Raw genomic sequence first — 23,591 nt, forward strand, 5'->3', positions numbered from 1 at the left:
GCAGACTCCTTGAGAGGGACCTCTAGGGCTCTGGGGATTATATTTAACTGCCCCAGAGTGGGAAAGCTTGACAATACTGTGAGCTTCACAAATAAACTCTTGATACTGTAGTCAAAATTAAGGCAGATAAAGTCGACTGAGTTTTCAAGGGCTATTTTGTGAGAGGTTGAGGTTACTGGGTTGGTACTACTTCCAAAGTTAGGAATGGATTCAAGAATGTTCATTCAGTGAATTCACTCAACAAATATTTATTTAGGGGTGCCTGGGTGGCTCAGTCGGTTGAGTGTGGGACTCTTGGTTTTAGCTCAGGTCATGGTCGTGGGGTCCTGAGATCGAGTCCTATGTCAGACTCGGTGCTCAGCATGGAATCTGGAATTCTCTCTCCCACGCCTCCTCTCCCTCTGTAACCTCCCTCCCCCCCAGCTCATGCACATACTCTTCTCTCACAAATAAATAAATAAATCTTTTAAATAAACCCAAATATTTATTTAGCACATATTCTATGCCAGTAACTTTCAGATGCAAAAGATATAACAATAAACAGACAAAAATCCCCTTCATGAAGCTTCCCTTCTGTTGGGTAAGACTACACAGTCAACAAAATAGTAAAATATATAGGGCACAGGACTCTGCAGAGTAAGGTAAGGACTCTGCAGAAGTATAATGCGAAGAGGTATAGGGATTGATGGAAGGATTTGCACATTTCAGTAGTAGGGATACAGAAGGACTCATTTGAGCAAAGGCAACATTCTAGCAAAGACCTGAAGGAAGTGAGGGAGCCATTTGGTTGTCTGGCAGAAAAGCTTTTCTAGGTATTTGAAAAAATTAGTTTTTAAAATTAATTCTAAATTTTATTTATATATTCTCTAATGAGATATCTATTGTACCTGGCATTAGCTGCAAGTATTAAGAAAACAAGATTTGGGGGTGCATGGGTAGCTCAGTGGGTTAAAGCCTCTGCCTTTGATTCGGGTCATCATCCTAGGGTCCTGGGATCGAGCCCCACAGCGGGCTCTCTGCTCAGCTGGGAGCCTGCTTCCCTTCCTCTCTCTCTGCCTGCCTCTCTGCCTACTTGTGATCTCTGTCTGTCAAATAAATAAATAAAATATTTAAAAAAAAATAAAATAAGATTTGAGAGCTAATGTTCATTTAGTGTCTGCCATGTACCAGGCACTTTGCTAAACATATGTGAGGGTCGGTACTTTCACGAAGATTTGCAGATTAGTGAAGAAGACAAAGCATGTACCTACAATTCCTGCAGTTATAGGGGTAGCAGGTCTAATGAGGAGCAGTAGTTGGCTTGAAGTTGCACCAACAGAGGTTTGTATGCACCTGATCTGACATTTACATCTCCCTTCCACAGTGAACTGACATGTGACCAGTACTAGTCTTTAACCTAACAGAAGCTAAGCCGGGAGGTTAATAACACCCTATTGCACCTTTTACACAGCACTTGAGTTTACAAAGTGTGTTCATTAATTATCTCATTTAATCTTTGTAACAATTTTAAGTCAATATTATTCTAAGAAGTATTATTGGCTTTGACTGTGAGACAGGAAATAGGGTCAGAAGGCTAGATAATGTAACATGGTTATATGGTATGGTGTGGGGTTTCTGAGCCCAACAGTACAGAGAGAATTCTTGAGGAGTTGTATGGTGCAGCGTAAGGAGTTTAAGTAGCATGGGGGCAGGACCCGTGAGCAGAAAGGGCTGTACTCTTTGCTGTATGATGCTGGTGGTTATATGCTTAGTGCTCAAGGGGGAGGAGAGACGTGCAGAGAATACTAGATCATAAATGTTTTCTTCCTGTTTCTACACCTGGAACTACTTTTACAAGATTTCTCTGGTGCTTATCATTCAGCTCAATATCAGCCACCAGTAAGACGTACAGGTAATCGTGAGACTATAGCAAGCAGCACATATCTGAACCCTATCAAAACTATGCAGGCCGCAGGTCAGCCTTTTGGTCTGAGGGTGATCACTTCCCTGCCCCGATCCCTCTTCAGGTAGCACTGGGACCTAAATTTAAGATATCTGCCTTCAAGCACAAGCTTTTCCTATTGCATTGCACCTATTACGAGCAGCTGCTGAAATAAAAGAGCGTTATGCTCTGCCAGCTCAGTCCTTTCCCAAGTACACCGCTGAAAGAGGGTTAGGTTAGGAGACGGGAGGCGTAACCGCCTACAAAAGGGCGAAATCACACGCGGCCCTTCCCTTCTGCGCTTGCGCAGAGGATGAATAAGCTCTCCGGAAAGACGCCTGGGACACTGAGTTTGCGCAGACGCAGAGCTTCCCCAAGGCGGAACTGGGGCGACCGGGACTTCTGCAACCTAAACACCCGGGGAGAAAGGAAGGTGGCAGACGTGCAGCGCTGCGCATGCGCGGGCACCTCTCTCGGGTGAAGGGTTGAGAACCGGAACGGGGTGGCCAGCTGGGCTCAGAGCGGAGCGGCGTCAGGATGGACGAGGACGTGCTGACCACCCTGAAGATCCTCATCATCGGCGAGAGTGGCGTGGGCAAGTCTAGGTGAGGCGGGTCTGCGGGCGGCGACGAGGGCGGCGGGCTCTCTGTGCCTCCCTGGCCGCTGTCTGCTGGGCCGCGTCGGGAACGGTAAAGGCGGCGGCTGGTGCGGGCCGGGCTGGGGGCGGGCTCTGCGGGTTCTCCCGGGCCTCTCCGCCGCGCGGTCCTGCAGCCCCTGCCCCCAAAGCCCGCCTGGTTGTCGGCCCCGGGCAGGCCCGACTTGTCTGGATACGTTCCCGTCCTGTCGTACCAAAGACAAAAACAATTCCGAGGGCCGCGTCTCGGTCGGCGGCTTCGCGGCCGAGGAGCTCAGGGCGTGGCGGGCGGGTTCGGGCCCGAGTGTGGCCGCGAGCGGAGCCCGGACTCGGCCCTGGGGTTCAGGTTCACTGTCACCCCGCGAGTTGAGCTGTAACTTCAGCACTTTGGTGGTTCTGTCAGGCTTTCTCTGACTACGTAGTATTCCACTCAGGAAGTTTCGCGACGCCGTGGGTCACATTCCTGGCCTGTTTCGGGGCCGCCCATTGCCGCTTCTCTCTCTGCCTCTGAGTCAGCTGTGAAAGAACTCTCGGGTCTTCTGACCGCTTGAGTAATCGCTTTAGTCGGGGAGTTCAAGCTCTGGACCGCCTTGGAGAATAAAGTGTCATTGTCCCTTCGCATTCTGCCGCATCGTTTAGAGGTGAAAGAGCGAATTAGTGTTTTGTGTATTCTTTCTTGACTTTTTCTGGAGGGAAAAGATTAATTGACAGTAGTTGAGTATCAGGTAAGAACAATGACGCGCAGTGAGTGTTGCAAGCGGGTTGTGATTTCATCCAAGCCTTAGAACAAAGTTCTCCAGGTCAAGTTCTCCTTGCCGTCTTAGGATGATGATGATGGTGGTGGTGATGATTACTAGGTTATATTCTTGGCTATCTGGATTTTTAAACAATATTCCAATTCCAGGAGCTGTAATTTCATATTTTAGCTACATCTGCTGCTAAACTTATCTTTCAGATCGCTTCATCAAGTTGTACCTTTTTTTTAAAAAAAAATTTCTTTATTTGATAGAGACCGGCAAGAGAGGGAGCACAAGCAGCGGGGAGTGGGAGAGGGAAAAGCTGAGCAGGGAGCCCTATACCGGGCTCGATCCTAGGACCCTGGGATCATGACCCGATCCAAAGGAAGAAGCTTAGTGACTGAGTCACCCAGATGCCCCAAGTTGTACTTCTTTAATTTGAATTTTGTTCTGTAATATGTTCTGCAATTTTTTATACTTTAAAAGTGTGACAGTATGCTTTCTAATTTTTCTCACTTAATAATTTTCTAATTTTTCTCACTTACTTCCGTGTATATTGGAGTGAGGGACTTGTACATAACAAGGAATGAATTAATGAAATACTTTGGGATAGCAAAATAGTATGGGGAGTGTGTATGTGTGTGTATGTATGTATTATTTAAAGGACTGAATAGGGCACCTGGGTGGCTTAGTTGGTTAAGTGTCTGCCTTGGGCTCAGTCCATGATCCTAGAGTTCAGGATCCCAGAGTTGTGGGATTGGCCTTGCCTTAGGCTTCCTGCTCAGAGGGGAGTCTGCGTCTCTGCCCCTCCCCTGGCTTATGCTGTCTCTCTCTCTCAGAGAAATAAATAAAATCTTTAAAAAAATAAAGGACTGAATAAAGTACTTTTCATGATCACTGTTTGAGGGTTAAAAAGTTAATATTTTGAGCATTGTCTTAATAGGACTTCTATAGCCTCGTGATCTTTCTTTCTTGAGATGTGACCCTCATTTAGGTTAAGGCATATGAAATGGCTGATTTTGAGGTCAGGGGTGGTTGAATGTCATTTCGCGTGGTTCAGCCCAATCCAGGTTTGGTTGGCAGCATCTTCCTAAACATATTGGATGGATGACCAGTTAACTGTGTTAAAATTTTCTGGAAGTTTAGAGTGTTTACGTAATTGAGGTTCTTTAGTGTTAAATCAGTTAGGCGGATTTATCTGTTTCCTTAGTTCCCTCCCTTCAGACAAACTTAGTTGGATCTAATCTGCTCCAAACTTTTCTCAATTCTTAATGGTGAATTTTCAGCTGCTCACTGCAAAATTTTAACCTTTGCCTCTTTCAAGAAAGGATTACGTTCAGGGAGAAAGTTGGCTTATTTTTCTAGCTAGATGAACATTATTGGTGCATGTGCTCTGCTGTGGAAAACAACCTCGAACACTTATTCTTTCTGGGTATGATGAGAATAAATGACTCTACTAACATAGAAGCCTGTTCTTTTTAAGGTGAGTTAGTAGAGTTAGTACACAAACATTTGTCCGGGATATAATCTCTGAGGGTTGTTCTGACCAGTAAGTTTGTTTCTTTACAGATCTAGAGTTAAGGGAAGTGAAATATCATTTGTATTGTTGCACGAGAAAGGACATCTTAAGTAATTCAAAGTAGTGGGTTATTTTTCTAGTTTATTTCAGACTGTTGGAGTGTGATGAGCATGTGTGGTAGCAGCCAGGAGACCAAGATTATGAAACTGGTGTTGCCACTTGTGTGACCTTGTGTGTGATACTTAACACTCTAGGTCTTCTTTTTTACTTGAAAAATGCGGTTGGAATAGAAATCCCTCACACCTTATCGAACGTTAAGATGCTTTGATTCTGTGGCTAGCCATGGTGAAGTAAAGAAGTAGCAAAGTGTTTCAGAATCTGGGAGGGATTATAGAGACCTGTTAATTAAATTGCTGTCCTTCTATGTCTCTGTCCACATCCTTTTTGGCCAACTTCAGGTGTAAATTAAGAAATGCAGACTATTTATGATCACACTGTTTATTATAAATTTGGTTTCCTCTAAATGATATGGAGGTAGTTACTCTTTCTACCTGTAGCTCTGTGTGGAGAGTGTTCTGTTCCTTTGACTTTGAAAATACGAATGCTTAACTATATATCCTTTAAACCATGGTTCTTAATCATGGAGAGTCTTTAAAAACTTTAACAGAGAAATAGACTCTGCCTAGAAAATAAGCATCACATAGAGTTTTGAATACATTTCCAGCTAACAGTATACCCGTGGCTAAGATCTCCTTACATTTAGAGCCAGTATTAAAATTTGTTGCTTTGTACCGTATCAGTTCCCTGCCTTTCCTGACAAAGGACCTTTAATGACAAGGATTATCATAAGGATTAGCAATTATGTAAGAAGAAACACAGGCTCAAGTGTCTGGCACATTGTTGATGTTCAATAAATAATGGCCAATACCATTGTTATTATTTGTATTATTCTGGTATTATTATTACTACTGCCACTGCTACTCTGCAAGTTTCTTTTATGTAATACTATTTAGTGTGGTGACTAAGAATGGATACTTACCTTTTTCATTCTTAAATATGAGTAACTAAATTTTTAGTGAAATTTTTACTTTTGTTAATTTAAAAGCTTACTGTTGGGAAGAGAAGAAAATTTTTTTCAAGTGCAGTCTTTTAAGATTCTTGTTAGTGTTGTCACCTGACTCACATTGGAATAAACAAAGTTATAGTCAAGAGGTACAATGTTAAGTGGAAAATCTGCTATTTCACTTTTGTGGTGCTGGTTTCATGATAGACACAAGAAACCAAAACCAAAAAAGGGAGAGTTAATCTTTTAAATACAATTAATGGCACTGGATTTTGAATACTAAAAGGCCATTATGTGTTGCATTATACGCTGGGGGAAAAAAAGACCTCTAGCAGTAATAATTACAACCTACAGAAATATGCATAAGTTTTTTTTTTGCATTTCAGACATCCGATAGCTATATCCTTGATTTTGTTAATGCGTGCAGGTCGATAGAACAGTCTTGTCCTATTAAAGGAGATAATGCGAATGAAGATTGATTAATTTTATAAATCTTGGGCTTTAACAAAAGCTTAAACTGCATTTTTGAAGAGCTTCTAATAATTGACACTTCCACCTTATATTAAGTAAATAATTCTGGAATATATAAGATCTTTGAGTACTCATATATGGTGTCTTTTTTTAAAAAAATTTAAATTCAATGAAGTAACGTATAATGTATTATTTGTTTCAGGGATACAGGTCTGTGATCATCAGTCTTATTGTATGTGCTCATTATAGCATATACCGTCCCCAGCGCCCTTCACCCAGTTACCCATCTCCCCATTCCCCTTCTGCCCAGTGAGCCTCAGTTTGTTTCCTATGATTAAGAGTCTTTTATGGTTTGTCGCCCTCTCTGGTTTCTTCTTGTTGCACTTTTTCCTCTCTTCCCCTGTGATCCTCTGTCTTGTTTCTTAAATTCCTGCTCAGATGGTGTCTTTTGCTATTATTTCATCTCTTTCTTTCTGGTTTCTTTACTGTTTCCTAGGTTTAGTCCTTCTTACTCTCACCATAACCATGGCAGTTGTCTTCGATTAATTTTCTTGCATTTTTTTGCTGGCATTAACTTTTCAAAATGTGGAGCAGTTCTTTCCATTCTTTTTTTTTTCTTTTTTTCTTTTTCTTTTTTTTTTTTTTTTAAATAAAAGCTTTCAGAACTCCCTGTTCGTAGTTGATTTCATACACCCTACCTAGCATTTGCTAGAGTATGCCTTCTCTGGCTCTCGTGTGACTACCTTCACTTTTAACTGTATGTTTTCTTCCCGCTTAGGAACTAGTCCAACTACTACTTGTTACCAAATGATAGATTTTCACAGCTTTCTGTTTCACTTGAATTCAGAGTGTAGTGCGCATCAGATTTAAACAAAAAATTAATTTGTTGCATTTCAAGAGACTGATTTTCACCCCTTTAGTCCATGTTGCAGTATGACGTGTTGTTGATTCTATTTTCTCACAAGGATATACCATTACAATTAAAAATCAAAACCAAACCCAAACCCAAATCTTTTCACACTTGGGAATTGTGTAGGAGAGCATGGGCAGTATAGTAAGTAAACTGCTTTGCTCTTGGGATTCTTACATTGCCTTTCCAATAATTTAAATCCTCTTTATGTACCTGCAGTGAGGTAGTATTTGTGGGAGCAGATCTACATCAGCTATTCTTATCTGTGTCTAATTTATTTTTTACGGAGGCTCTTTTTTCTTTAGATTTTATTTACTTGAGCGAGAGAGCAAGCACGAATGGAGTGAGGGGCAGAGGGAGAAGCAGACTCCCTGCTGAGCAGGGAGCCCAGCGTGGGGGTTGATCCCAGAACTCTGGGATCACGACTAAGCCACTCAGGCGCCCATTATCTGTGTCTCATTTGTGACAAAATGAAATAATCATGAACATTTGTGAAATGGTTAGGAGAAAAGACAAATTTCTAATCTCTCTTTTTAACATCTTTTTTAGCCTGCTCTTGAGGTTCACAGATGATACTTTTGATCCTGAACTTGCCGCAACGATAGGTAAGCCTATGTTTAAAGTTCAGTAGAAATGCCAGGTATTTTCTTGCCTTCAGTATGTTTTATTTAATTTTTTCTACCCTCCATCTACCACCCCATTGCTTCCATGTCTTTTGAATTCTTTGTCTTTCGAGGCTGAACTAGTTTCATTACATTTCTGGAGTCTTTGTAGATCTCATCAAGCAAAAATAACTCATTTGTTGTTTCGTGGCACTTGGTTAACACCGCGGATATTACGATTGTCTGTACATACATTTTTTCTTGTATTATGGATTGCCTTTCACTTAGCAACATGCAGTTATCTGAGTATTTATTGTCTGTCAGGCACTCTCCGAAGGGTGGGGTTATAATGATGAATAATATGGACTCGGTGTCTATCATCACGGACCTACGAGTATCACCTAATAGTAGAGTGTGTTAATTCTGCGTTTTTAGCATTTGCTTCTATATCCTGCGTATATTGTGAACTCACATGTTTACTGACATTAGTTATTAAATATCATTAGGAGCAATAATACCTAAATGCCTTTTTAAAATGAAATTTAGATTGCTAGAAAGTGGTTTGCCCCATTAGCTCACTAGAATATATGAGAAGATTGAGCTATTTAGTGTGTGTACCCATGTTCAGGGAGTAGATGACAATGTAAATGTATCAAGAGACAACTTGCATTGTGAAAGAGCTGGGACAGAGTAGGGGAGTGGTCTTGGCTCTGCCTTAAACCAGTTGTCTAGATCTTGAGGAAGTCCTTTAACCTCACTGTTTTCACCATTAAATGGAAGAGTTTTGGTGAGAGGCAATGTGTTTTTCTTACAGCTCTAAAATTTCATGATCTATTCAGTGGAATGTAATAAATGTGATCCTAGCATTATTATTAGGGAAAATAAAGAGTTTCTCTTAACTGGCTTTGTTTTCATTTATTGCGTGTGGGGATTTGTATTTTTTTCTTTTTTTCAAATGTTAAGTAATTTCATACTAGAGAAAAGTTGTAAAAATAGTACAAGAATTCTTATATGTCCCCAAATGTTAATATTTATCACATATGCTTTATCATGCTCTCTCTAAATACACACACACACACAGTGTTCTTGGTTTTTTTTGAATTGAGACTAAAATTGCAGACAAGATTCCTCTAAATACTTTAAGGTGTATTTCCTGAATGAACATAGATATAGTTCTGCTGTATACAGACAGATTTCATTAATTGTCCCTCTAAAGTCTTACTTAGCAAAAGAAAAAAAATTGTTTCTGGTCCAGGATCCAGTCCATGATCACAACTGAATTTAGTTGTTATTTCTCTTCAGTGTTTTAATCTGGGCAGTTCTGTGATCTTTCTTGGTCTTTCCTGGCCTTGACATTTTTTGAGTACACACCAGCTCAGTTGTGTAGAGCATCCTTCAGTTACATCTGTTAGATATGTCCTTGTGGTTAAATTCAGTTTATGGATTTTTTTGTGGGAATTCCACAAAGTGCTTCTCAGAGCATGGTGTGTATTTGTACCATATATTTGTACCATGATTGGTGATGGGACTGGTTACTTTAGGTGATAAATGCCAAATTCCTTTAAAGTGTCACCCTGTCATTCTACCTATGGTGGTTGTCAAACTGATTTTTTTAGATTCCATCATTCTGTCTATATTTCTTATTTAGAATTCTTTAAGGAAGAGGCCTGTTTTGTTTCTTTTTATCAATATGAATTCATAGTGCCTCTAAATGTTTAATAGGTTATACCAGGCATTATTAGCTTTTGTGTGGCATATTAACTTTTACAGATGTACATTTATGTATGTGAAAAGGAATCATTTAAAGCACAAGTAATTTAAAATCTATTTTAATTCGGCTTTGATATATTATTTGTTTTTTAAGATTCTTCTTCTTTTTTTTTTTTTTTTTTTTTTTTTTGACAGACAGAGATCACAAGCAGGCAGAGAGGCAGGCAGAAAGAGAGAGAGAGGAGGAAGCAGGCTCCCCGCTGAGCAGGGAGCCCTATTATTTATTCTTTAAACAATTAGTAATAAAACTTCATTTCACTTAGTACATGCCTAGCAATGGATAGCAAGGAGTAGAAGAGTAGTAACTGGCAGGAAAATGAATTTGCCTAGAGTTAAAATTTTACTAAGGGAATGATCAATATATGATATAAAGTTACCTGTCTCCATTTCTTTTTTTTGTTTGTTTGTTTTTGTTTTATTTTATTTTATTTTATTTTATTTTTATTTCCAGCATAACAGTATTCATTATTTTTGCACCACACCCCGTGCTCCATGCAATCCGTGCCCTCTATAATACCCACCACCTGGTACCCCAACCACCCACCCCCCGTCCCTTCAAAACCCTCAGATTGTTTTTCAGAGTCCATAGTCTCTCATGGTTCACCTCCGCTTCCAATTTCCCCCAACTCCCTTCTCCACTCTAAGTCCCCATGTCCTCCATGCTATTTGTTATGCTCCACAAATAAGTGAAACCATATGATAATTGACTCTCTCTGCTTGACTTATTTCACTCAGCATAATCTCTTCCAGTCCCGTCCATGTCATAAGTGACTTTTAATCTCACAAAACAAACTGAGGGTTGCTGGGGGGAGGGGTTTGGGGAGAAGGGGGTGGGATTATGGACCTTTCTCCATTTCAAACCCAAATGAAATCTGGAGAGTTGGACAATGACAAATTATGTATTGTCCTCATTATTAAAAAGCCTTTGTCTGCTTTAAAAATAAATACGAAGATTGTGGCTTACTAATGATGTACATAATTTGTTCCCCAAATGGGCTCTGGGTCTTGGAAGGTGTCTTTTACATTTAGGCATCAGATTATTTTCTGCCTGAGGTTATAACTAATATACACACGAACTCTTAAACTAAAACAATTAGTTCAGTTGCTAGTGGCCTTGTAAAAATTAGTGTTTTGTGGAAAATTAGTATTTTACTGGTAAAATAGTAAGGAAAGCACACTGTTTTTTTCTTTTTTCTTTCTTTTTTTTATTATATTTTTAAATTTTATTTTATTTTTTCAGTGTAACAAAATTCATTGTTTATACACCACACCCAATGCTCCATGCAATATGTGCCCTCCTTAATACCCACCACCAGGCTCAGACAACCCTGCACCCCCCCCCAAAACTCTCAGTTTGTTTCTCAGAGTCCATGGTCTCTCATGGTTTGTCTCCCCCTCCTGATTTCCCCCAACCCCCTTCTCCTTTCCTTCTCCCCACGTCCTCCGTGTTATTCCTTATGCTCCACAAGTAAGTGAAACCATATGATAATTGACTCTCTCTGCCTGACTTATTTCACTCATCTTAATCTCCTCCAGTCCCGTCCATGTTGATACAAATGTTGGGTATTCACCCTTTTTGATGGAGGCGTAATATTCCATTATATGTATGGACCGTATCTTCTTTATCCATTCATCTGTTGAAGGGCTTCTTGGCTCTTTCCACAGTTCGGCGATTGTGACCATTGCTGCTGTGAACATTGGGGTACAGGTGGCCCTTCTTTTCATTACATCTGTATCTTTGGGATAAATACCCAGTAGTGCAATGGCAGGGTAATAGGGAAGCTCTATTTTTAACTCCTTAAGGTATCTCCACACTGTTTTCCAAGGTGGCTACACCAACTTGCTTTCCCACCAACAGTATAACAGGGTTCCCCTTTCTCCACATCTTATCCAATGCTTATTGTTTACTGTCTTGTTGATTTTGGCCATTCTAACTTGGTGTAAGGTGGTATCTCAATGTGGTTTTGATTTCAGTCTCCCTAATGGCTAATGATGATGAATATTTTTTCATGTGTCTGATAGCCATTTGTATATCTTCTTTGGAGAAGTCTCTTTTCGTGTCTTCTGCCATTTTTTCATATTATTATCTGTTTTGGGGGTGTTGAGTTTGAGGAGTTCTTTATAGATCTTGGATACCAGCCCTTTGTAGTGTCACTTGCGAATATCCTCTCCCGTTCCATGGGTTGCCTTTTTGTTTTACTTACTGTTTCCTTTGCTGTGCAGAAGTTTTTTTTATCTTGATCAAGTCCTAAAAGTTCATTTTTGCTTTTGTTTCCTTTGCCTTTGGAGATATGTCTTAAAGGAAGTTGCTGAAGTCAATGTCGAAGAGGTTACTGCCTGCATTCTGCTCTAGGATTTTGATAGATTCCTGCCTCACGTTGAGGTCTTTTATCCATTTCAAGTTTATCTTCGTGTATGGTGTAAGAGGATGGTCAAGCTTCATTCTTTTATACAGAGCTGTCCAATAGGAAAGCACACCTTTAACTTTCAGTAATATAGTGAGACATTCAAGTTTCAATCTTGTATAAAATACTCTTTTAACATAATTGTTGGATCTTGAATCCGAGGACAGTACAGTAAAGTTGGCATTTTCTTCTTTTGCTTTCTGGTGGTTAACTAGAATAACAACAAAGAGAGGGACAAACTAAAACACAAACCCCATATTCCACTAAAATAGAAGAAAGCTAAAAACCCTAGGCCACAAAATAGGTGGAATGGCTGCCAAAGGCAGTGAGTCTAAGCAGGCTGTATGTGGGAAGAAGTAGAGTGAGGATGGCACAACTACAGAGCCTGGAACCAGCAAGAGAAGCTTCAGGAACCGAGAGGCCCACCCTGAGATGCAAAGCCTAAATCCCTTGTTTGCGAAAGCAGAATGGGTTTTCTTGTTTGTCTGTTTGTTTTGTTTTGTTTTGTTTTGTTTTGTTTTGTTTTTTTAAGCTAATGGCAGGAGTTTTCCTGCACCTGGTTTGATTCTAAGAAGTTGGGGAGATGAAGCCAAACAAAGAATCACACAAACAAGACATTTTTACATTTGTCTGTCTCTGAAGCGGTAGGGGAAGTAATGGCTTTTCATTGTGAAAACCTCAAGGCTGCCTATCTCCTTTGGTTGTTGAAAAGTAAAAAAACAAACAAATAGAAAAACTTAAATGATTCTCATATGAAACCTTGAACCAAAACATAGTTTTGATGGTCAAGAACTAGAACCACTGGAGCCTTCTGCATGAATCTCTTACAAATAGCTTGTCCAGAAAAACTTCACCTCTTTTAAAGATGAATTATGAAAAGGATTTCAGCTTTAGGCCACCCCGACCACTCAAGAATCAAAAAGAAAGAAAGTAGCAGAAAAACAACAGACAGATGAATATGCAGCAGAAAAAATATTTCTGTAGAAAAGATGAAAATCATGCCTAGCTGTTTTGCTATGAATGTAGAACAGTTTTTGGAAGCATTTACCACTGAAAGCACAAAGCAGTGGTACAGGAGTTCAGGAAGAGATAGTGAGACTGCATGAGAGAATGCAGCGTAGGCTGATGGAGAGGAAAGAAAAATAAGGTAAGAAAATAAAACCATCACGGAAATAAAGGTGAAATTAGAAGGATCACTAGGGATAGTAGAGACTGTGAAAAACAAAATAAAAGACAATAGAAGCTAAAAATGGAAAAAGTGGGTAGAATTAACCAAAATGAATGAAAATGTTAAAACACATTGGAGAGAAAAAATGATACGGAAATTAGAAAAGGAAATTCAGCATATGTATATTTGAATCTCAGAAGAAGAAATAGAATGAGACAACAAATATTTAAATATATAATCCAAGATAATATTTCTGACATAAAAATAAATACACACTTAGACAACACATACAGACACACACAATTATAAGAATATTTTGACCGTGTTTTTATTTTTACTTCAAGGGGATGTTTGGAAAAACAAAAGGCATCAGGTTTCTTTTTCTGCTTATGGAAATTAGTTACACTGATTTTATATAAGCTTATTAAATTGGCAAAATTTCCTTCATGTTAAAAGTTTTTATTTTTTATTTTTTTTTAAGTTTTTAATTTTTTAATGTACCTTGTTTTAGGTGACTGAGAATAAAAAGTGCTTTGAGTAAAACATTTTTCAAATAAAAAAATTAGAAAATTTATTTCTTTAAATAAAAATTTGAAACAAATTCTCTACTTTTTCTTTAAAGATTTTATTTATTTATTTATTTGAGAGAGAGAGAAGAGAGAGCACTTGCAAGTGCGGGGAGGAGCAGAGGGAGAAGGAAAAAATCTTAGGCAGGCTCCATACTCAGTTCAGAGCCTGATACAGCCTTGATCTCACAACCCTGATATCATGACCTGAGCTGAAATCAAGAGTTGGACATTAATTGACTGAGCCACCCTGGCCCCCTGAGGAATATATTTATTTAATTGTTTGAGAAATTGCTTTATTCTTTACTCTCTCTCCTTTCTCCTTTTGTTTTTTGTTTTGTTTTGTTTTGTTTTGTTTTTTAAGATTATGTATTTATTTATTTGACAGAGAGAGAGAGAACACGAGCAGGGGAAGTAGAGAGGGAGAAGTAGGCTTCCTGCTGAACAGGGAGCTCGATGGGGGGCTCACTCTGAGGACCCTAGGATCATGACCTGAGCCGAAGGCAGATGCTTAACAACTGAGCTACCCAGGTGCCCCTCCCTAAACCTTTTTTATCTCACTGTTACTTTTTGCCATAAAACCATCATACTGTATATCTCCCTTTAAGTGGTCAACAAAAAAGCCCTGGCTTCCCACGTTATTCTTCATCTCAAAAACTTGAATCTCCATAAGGTTTTGTACGTCTTTTCTCACACCCAGCTTTCCCTCCTTCTCAACTGTTAAAATATATTTACTCTGTCCTCTGGGGTAGCAGAGCCCTTACCTCATTTTATTGTTGATACTTTTAAAGTTTGTAAACTCAGTTTTGGGGATCCAGGTCCTCATAATCGTTTCTCCATGGGATCCTTAAAGCTTTTATAGTACCTCTCTTGATGTCATCTTACCCCGATGTTCTCACCCTCCCTCCTTCCAAAATAACTAGCAGATAAAGCAGGAATTTTTATATTCCTTGGTGAGAAGGAGGAAACTGACTTAAGGAGGTTAGGCTTCTGCCTATCTAGACCTCAGTAAGAGAACAGATACTAAACCCAGTCTCCTAACTTCTAACTTGGTATTCTTTTAATCACGACGTAGTAATACAGAAATAAAAAGGATCAAACACAGATTTGAACAGATACTAAACCCAGTCTCCTAACTTCTAACTTGGTATTCTTTTAATCACGACGTAGTAATACAGAAATAAAAAGGATCAAACACAGATTTGAACAGAATGTCAAAAATGTTGAACAGAAGAAGGAAGCAACAGAATTAAAATATATGTTAATTACATGTGAATTGGTCCAATTCTAGTAACTCACATTGTCGGATGGACTTGAAGAGTACTTAAATAATGAAAGGTTGAAAATAAAGGGATGAGCTAGGCAATTGCAAGCAATATAAAAACAGAGGAGGTAATATAATGTAATTTAGAGTAGAATTTAAGGTTAATGCACTGGATATAATGAAATAAGATAGTATGTAATAATGAGAGGCCCAGTTTATTAACAAAGTAGCTGTAACAATCATAACAAGTAGGCACCAAACATAGATGTTATGTATAAGAGCAAAACCTGTTCAAAACATTAGAGTTTGATGAAAATACAGTTATATTAGGAGACTTGTTAAATCTCTTTCATAATTAAATAGATCCAAAAGACACAGATGAGACCATAGGAAAATAGAATTAACACAATTGATAAACTTTTTTTTTTTTTTAAGATTTTAAAAATACCTACATTTACCGTGGGGCTTGAACTTGCCATTCCAAGGTCAGGAGTTGCATGCTCTATTGACAGAGCCAGCCAGACACCTGTTAGTCAACACTTTTTTTTTTCTTTTTTTAAAGATTTATTTATTTAATCGAGATAAGAGATCCCGGCTGGGGTAGGGGGATAGGATAGGGGTGGAAGAGGCAGAAGGAGAGGGAGAGGGTCTTAAGCAGACTCTGTGCTAAATGTGGAGTCTGACACAAGGCTCAGATTTCATGACCCTGAGATCATGACCTGAGCGGAAACGAAGAGTTGGTTGCTTAACCAACTGGGCCATCAAGGTGCCACAATCAAATCTTTTGAGTGAAGAGCTCATTACTTCAAAAGTGCATGGAACAGTTTTACAGAATCAGTCTTGGACTTCGTGGCAAAGTAAATCGTAAATCAGAAAGAAGCAGAAATTTTGTAATACATGTTCTCTGGTAATTTATTCTTTTAGATAATATTTTTTATATTTTATATTCCTAGCATAAGAGTAGACAGTGTTTTTGTTTTTTTTAAATTACCATACAGTAAAATTGACTCCTTTCTGTTATATAGTTTTTTGAATTTTAAATGTGTTATACAAATGTATATAGTTATTTAATCATTACTACAGTCAGGATATGAAGCAGTTCCATAATTCTAAAATACGAGTGTCTTTTTAGTCATACTTTTCTCCTGCCTCTAGCCTCTGGCAACCACTGGCAAGTCTTCATCACTATAACTTCATCTTTTTGAGAATGTCCTATAAATGGAATATCTAATGTAAACTTTTCAGACTTTTTTTTACTTAGCATATTGCCTTTGAGCTGCATCCATGTTCTTGCAAGCCAGTAGTTTGTTTCTTTTTACTGCTGGGTTATATTCCATTTTGTGGATGTTTTACATCCACATTTTATAGGACACTGGATTGTTTCCAGTTTTTGGTGGTTATGAATAGACCTATAGTAAACATTTAGATACAGGATTTTATATGAATATAAATTTTTATTTCTTTAGAGTAAATACCCAGTAATAGGATTGCTGGATCATATGGTAAATGCATGTTTAAGTTTGGAAAATAGTTCATCCATTTCTTAATAAAGTGATTGTGTCATTTTACATATCCACTAGCAGTATATAAAAGTTTGTTTCCACATCCTCACCTGTTACACCTAGCATGATTAGACTTTAAAAATTTAACCATTCTTACAGGTTTGTATGTGTTGGTAGTCTCATTGTGGTTTAATTTGCATTGTCTAATGACCAGTGGTGTTGAGTGTCTTTAAAGTTCTTATTTGCTGGGGCACCTGGTTGGCTCAGTCCGTTAAGAGTCTGTCTTCAGCTCAGGTCATGATCCCAGGGTCCTGGGATCAAGCCCTGCATCGGGCTCCCTGCTCATAGGGAGCCTGCTTGTCCCTCTCCCTCTGTCTGCTGCTCTGCCTGCTTGTATTCTGTCTCTTTCTGTCAAACAAGTAAGTAAAAATAAAAATAAAAGTCTTTTTTAAAAGTTCTTATTTGCTATCTATTGAGCTATATTTTGAGTGTGTGTGATGTGAATAAATCTTTTGTTCATTTTTTATTTTTTCTTATTGTTGAGTTTTGAGAGTTCTTTATATATTATGCATATGAACCCCTTATTACATGATATATGCTTTGCTGATATTTTCTTGGACTATGGCTCCTCTTGTCATTATCTTTAACAGTTTATTTCTAAAAGCAGAAGTTTATTATTTTGATAAATCCAATTTGTCAATTTTTTCTAATGTTTTCAGTGTTATATTTTCTGCTTAACAGAGCATTGCAGTGATTTTTCTCTATGTTTTCCTCTAGAAGTTGTTTAGTTTCATGTGTTACATTAGGTCTGTGATTCATTTTGAGTTAATTTTTGTATATGTGTAAAGCATATGAATCAAAGTCCTGTTCTTTTCCTTTTTTTTTCCCTTGTATGTTCTAAAATTATTCGTTGAAAAGAATGTTCTTTCTGCGCTGCATAGCTTTTGCACCTTTCTAAAAACTTGGTTGTTTATATATGGTGAGTCTATTTCTGGACTCTGTTCTATCTCATTAATCTACTTGTCTATGTCAGTGCCTCATTGTCCTGATTTCTGTAGCCTTATAGTAGGCCTAGAAGTCATGTATTCTTAGTCTACCAATTCTGTTACTTTTTTCAGAGTTATCTTGACTCTAGTATCTGTATTTCCCAATGACTTTTAGAATCAGTTTGTTGATTTAAAAATAAAAGCCTTCTAGGATTTTTATAGGGGTTGCATTGACTCTATATAGATCAATTTGGGGGAGAATTGACCTTTTAACAACATTGGGTCTTATAATCACAGAACAAATTATGTGTCTCCAGTCATTTGGGTCTTTAAAAATTTCTTTCAGAGTGGTTATATGTCTTTTTTATATCTTTTGTCAGATTTAGCCCTAAATATTTAATAGAGTTTTATTAAAAATGTTAAAATTTTAAAAAATCCTTTGTTCATTGATGATATATAGAAATACAATAGATTTTTTTTAAACATTTAGTTTGTATCCTCCAACCTTGCTAAACTTATAGTTCTAGGAGTTTTTTTATTTAATTTTTTTTAATCCTGTAGGTTCCATTGAATTTCTATATTTTTTTTCTTTCCAATCTGGGTTCTTTTTATTTCTTGTCTTACTGCCCTGGCTTTTGAAAAAAAGGTTTTTGGTTTTTTTCTTAAAAAAGTGAAGAGGGCTGGGATTTATCTTTTGTTCCTGGTATGAAGAGGAAAAATATTCAGTCTTTTACCATTAAGTGTGATGTTATCTATATGTTTTTCCTAGACACCCTTTATCAGGTTGGGAAATTTCCCTTCTGTTTCTAGTTTGCTGAGAGGTGTTATCAGGAATGCATGTTGGATTTTGTTAAGTGCATTTCCTGCGTTTGATGGTGATCATACGAAGCCCCCCCCCCCCCCCCCCCCCCGGAGCTGAAGGCAGAGGCTCAACCCACGGAGCCACCCAGGCACCCCCTGAAGTTTCTTTTTTTAGTGTAGTAAAGTCCCTATTGATTTTTTTCAGTGTTAAGTCAAACTTTTGTTCCTAGGATAACACCCACTTGGTTGTGATGTGTTGTTCTCTTATACATATTTGGAGTAGTTATGATAAAATTTTGTTTAGGATTTTCATCTGAGTCATGAAGAATATTAGTCTATATAGCTTTTAATTATAATGCCTTTGGCTTTGGTATCAGGGTAATGTACAATTGATAGAGTGACTAAGAAAGTATTCACTCTTCTTCACGTTTCTGGAGGCGTTTGTTTAGAATGGATTATTATTTAAAGGTTCAGTAGAATTCACTATGGGCCTGAAATTTTTTTCATGGAAAGCTTTTTAATCATAGACTCAATTTCTTTAATAGATGCAGGACTCCCCAGTTACCTATTTATTTTTTTATTGTGGTAAAATAAACATAAAATTTACCATTTTAACCATTTTTAAGTTTACAGTTCAGTGGCAGTAAGTATATTTGCTTTGTTTTGCAACCATCACCACTATCCGTTTTCAGAACTTTTTCATCACCTCAGACAGGAACTCTGCACCAATTAAACAATAGCTTTTACTCCACTTTCCCCTCCGCCTGTGGTAACCGTTATTCTGTCTTCTGCTTTTATGAATTTGCCTATTCTAGAATTATACAATATTTGTCCTTTTATGAGTAGCTTATTTCTTTTAGCTTAACGTTTTCAAGGTTCATCTATGTTGTAGCATATATCAGAATTTCATTCCATTTCATGACTGAGTAATGTTCCATGATATGTAAAAACCACATTTGTTTATCTTCATCTGTTCATGAGCACTTGAGTTGCTTAGGCCTTCTGGTGTGAAGTATCTGTTTTGTTATCAGCATTGTTACGCAAGTATCTGCTTGAGTTTCTGCTATTACTTCTTTGCTATATACCTAAGAGTGGAATTGCTGCATGATATGGTAATTGTATTTTTAGCTTTTTGAGGAAACATCAAACTATTTTTCACAGTGACTCTACCATTTTACATTCCATCAAGCAATGCACAGGGGTTCCAGTTTCTCTATATCCTTGTCACCTTTTGTTATTTTTTTTTAATAGCTATCTTAATGGGTTTGAAGAATGGTATCTCATGTAGTTTTGATTTTTGATTTGCATTTTCCTAATGGGTAATGATGTTTAGCATCTTTTCATGTGCTTATTGGCCATTTGTATATATGTCTATTCAAATCCTTTCCTCATTTTTGAATTAGATTATTTTGTTACTGTTTTTGAATTATAGTTCTTCATATATTAGTGATACTAATCCCTTATCAGCTATATGATTTGCAAATAGTTCCTACTCTGTGGTTTGTCTTGTCCTCTTGATAGTGTCTTCTGATGCACATAAGTTTGTAAATTTGATGAAGTCCAGTTTATCTGTTTTTGTTGTTGTTGTTGTTGCCTGTGCTTTTGTTGTCATACCCAAAAAATCAGTTCTGCATCCTGTGTCATGAAAATTTTTCCCAATAATTTCTTTTAAGAATTTTAAAGATTTAGTTCTTACGTTCATGTCTTTGTTCATTTTGTGTAAACTTTTGTGTGTGGTAGAAGGTAAGGGTCCAACTTCATTCTTTTATATATGGATATTCACTGTTGCCAGGACCATTTGTTGAAAAGACCGTACTTCCCCATTGAATGGTCTTGGCTCCTTTGCTGGAAATCAATTGGCTTTCTATGTTAGGGTGTATTTCTGGGCTATCTCTTCTGTTCCGTTGGTTTAAATGTCTGTCATTATGCTAGTACCATCTGCTTTAATTATTGTAGATGTGTAGTAAGTTTTGAGGATGGAAAGTGTGAGTCTTTAGACTTCATTCTTCTTTTTCAGTGTTGTTTTGCTCTTTAGTACTACTTGTTTTATATAAATTTGAATATCAGTTTTTTCTTCTCTGCAAAAAAAGTTGTTGGAATTTTTATAGGTATTGTGTTGAAATTGTAGATTGCTTTGGGTAGTATTGTCATCTCAAAAATATTTAGTCTTCCAATTCATAAATACACTTTTTCCACGTATGTCTTCTTTTATTACTTTCAGCAGTGTTTTATAGTTTTCAGTGTACAGGTGTAAAAGTCCTTGGTTAAATTTATTCCCAATTATTTTCTTTTTTATGTTACTGTAAATGGAATAGTTTTAAAAGTTTTTCTTTTTGGATTGTTCATTGCTAGTATATAGAAATGCAACTGATTTTTGCATGTTGATTTTATATCCTGCAACTTTGCTAAATTCATTTGTTCTAACACGTTTTTTATTTGTTTGGGGTGGGGGTGTGTGTGTGTGTGTGTGTGTGTGTATGTATGTACTAGAATTAGGATTTTCTGTATATAAGATCATGTTTTTGAACAGAAGTCATTTTATTTTTTCCTTTCCAATACGGATACCTTTTATTTCCTTTTCTTGCCTGATTGCTCTGATGAGAACTTCCAGTACTCTGTAAAATAGAAGAGGTGAGAGTAGATGTTCTTGTCTTGTTCTGATCTGTGGGGAAAGCTGTCAGTCCTTCACCACTGAATATGTTAGTTAGGAGTTTTATATAGCCTTTATCATGTTAGGGAAATTTTGTTCTGTTCTTAGTTTGTTGATTTTTTTTTTTTTTAATCATAAAAAGATGTTGAGTTCTGTCAGATGCTTTTTCGGCATGAATTGGGATGATCATGTGTTTTCCCCCCATTCATTTTTTAATGGGATATATTATTTTGATTGATTTGCTCATAATCTACCAGTCTTATATTACAAAAGTACAACTCACTTTATCATGGTGTGTAATCCTCTTAATAGGCTGCTCAATTACGTTTGCTAGTATTTTACTGGGGATTTTTGCATCAGTATTCCTCTGGGATATTGGTCTGTAGTTTTCTTTATTTGTAACATCTTTGTCTGGTTCTGGTATCAGAATAGTGCTAGCCTCTTAGAATGAGCTTGAAAGTGTTCCTTTCTCTTCTGTTTTTTGAAAAGTGAGAATTAGTGTTAACTCTTTAAATATTTGGTGGAATTTGTCAGTGAAACTTTCTGGTCCTGAGCTTTTCTTTGTTGAGATGTTTTTGATTACTAATGGTCTCTTCAGATTTTCTTTTCCTTGATAAGTCAATTTAGTCAGTTATGTGTTTTCAGGAATTTGTTCATCTAGTTTATCCCGCTTATTGGTATATAATTGTCCATAATATTCTCTTATAATCTTTCTTGTCTGTAAATTAGTAGTAATGTCCCCATTTTCATATCTGAATTTTGTAATTGGAATCTTCTTCTTTTCCTTAGTCTAGTTAAAAGCTTCTCAGTTTTGTTGATCTTTTTGTATAAACAAACCAAAAAACCCCAGCCCTTGGTCATGGATTTTTCTCTGTTGTATATCAGTTCCCTGTGTCCTTTATCTTGGTTCTGATCTTTATTATTTCCTTCCTTTTATAGCACTTAGTTTGCTCTTCTTTTCTAGTTCCTTAAGGTATAAACTTAGATTATTGGTTTGAGCTATTTCTTCTCTTATAATGTATATGTTTATAGCTATAAGTTTCCCTCTTAGCACTGCTTTTGCTACATCTCAAGTTTTGGTGTACTGTGTTTTCATTTGTCTCAAAGTAGTCTCTAATTTTTCTTACGATTTCTTCTTTACTCTATTAGTTGTTTAAAAGGGTGTTATTTAATTTGTGCACGTTTGTGAATTTCCCAGTTTTCTTTCTGTTACCAATTTCTAGTTTCATTACATTATGATAAAAAATACTTTATATGAGTTTAGTCTTTTAAAATTTATTTACTTATTTTTGTTTTTTTAAAGATTTTATTTATTTATTTGACAGGCAGAGATCACAAGTAGGTAGAGAGGCAGGTAGAGAGAGAGAGAGGAAACAGGCTCCCTGCGGAGCAGAGAGCCCGATGCAGGGCTCGATCCCAGGATTCTGGGAATCATGACCTGAGCTGAAGACAAAGGCTTTAACTCACTGAGCCACCCAGGAGCCCCTCATTTAGAATTTATTAATCCTTATTTTGTAGACAACACGTGGTCTGTCCTGGAGAATATTTCATGTGCGCTTGAGAAAACTTTATTCTGATGTTGTTGGGTAGCATGTTCTGTTGGGTCTTACTGGTTTGTATTGTTCCGTCTTATCTCTTTGGCTATTTTATCTATTATTAAAAGTGGTATATTAAAATCTAAAACTAATACTGTATTTCTCCTTTCAGTTATGTAAATGTTTGCTTCATATTTATTGGGATCTTTCCTTTGGTGTATGAGTCTCTTATAGACAGCATATAGTTGGATCTTTTATATATATTTATGTATATATTTATATATATTCTGCTAATCTCTGCCTTTAATATAATTACTTATTAGGAAGGATTTACTTCTGACCTTTTGTTGTTTGTTTTCTGTGTGTCTTACACAGTTTTTTCCCTTGTTTCCTCCATTACTGCTGCCTTTTGGGTTTAGTTGATTTTTTACAGTGACATGTTTTGATTTCCTTTTGTTTATATTCTTTAGGTATTTTGTTTGTGGTCTATTTCTTTTTGAGTCAGTTCTGATAGTTTTTAATCTTTGAAGGAAATTGACATTTCATCTGGATTGTCATGAACTTTTGGTATGAACTTGTTTATAACATTTCCTTGGTAGCTTTTTAACCTCTGTGCAATCTGTAGTGATGTGATCTTTCTCATTCTTTATAATGGCAGTTTTTGTTTCTGTTTCTCCTGATCACTTTGGCTAGAATTTATCAGTGTATTGATTTTTTCCCTATAGAACCAATTATTTTTGTTTCATTGATTTTGATTTTTACTCATTTATTTTAAAATATTTTATGTATTTATTTGAGAGTGAGAGAGTACAAGCTGGGGGGAGTGGCAGAGAGCGAGGGAGAAGCACAATACCCACTGAGTAGGGAGCCTGACAGGGGGCTTGATCCCAACCCCAGGATCATAACTTGAGCCAAAGGCCTCTGCTAAACTGCCTGAGCCTTCCAGGCACTCATTGCTATGTCCTCATATTCACTTATGTTTTCTTCTGTGATGTCTGATTTTTGTTAATCTCATCCCATGAAATTTACATCTTAGACATTGTCATTTCATCTCTTGATGTTTGATTTGGGTCTTTTCAATCTCTCA

General features: G+C 37.1%; 1 protein-coding gene across 1 annotated transcript in view; it reads left to right on the forward strand.

Annotated features, from left to right (window-relative positions):
- Positions 1-2,293: 2,293 nt before the first annotated feature.
- Positions 2,294-23,591, forward strand: part of RAB18 (RAB18, member RAS oncogene family) — a 38,632-nt gene continuing 17,334 nt past the window's right edge. The window contains exons 1-2 of the mRNA XM_032349723.1: positions 2,294-2,526; positions 7,805-7,860. Coding sequence (XP_032205614.1) covers positions 2,459-2,526; positions 7,805-7,860 — 124 coding nt within the window. The 5' untranslated portion in view covers positions 2,294-2,458. The remainder of the gene's footprint in view (positions 2,527-7,804; positions 7,861-23,591) is intronic.

Source organism: Mustela erminea, chromosome 6, assembly GCF_009829155.1.
Source record: "Mustela erminea isolate mMusErm1 chromosome 6, mMusErm1.Pri, whole genome shotgun sequence".
Classification (NCBI taxonomy): domain Eukaryota; kingdom Metazoa; phylum Chordata; class Mammalia; order Carnivora; family Mustelidae; genus Mustela; species Mustela erminea.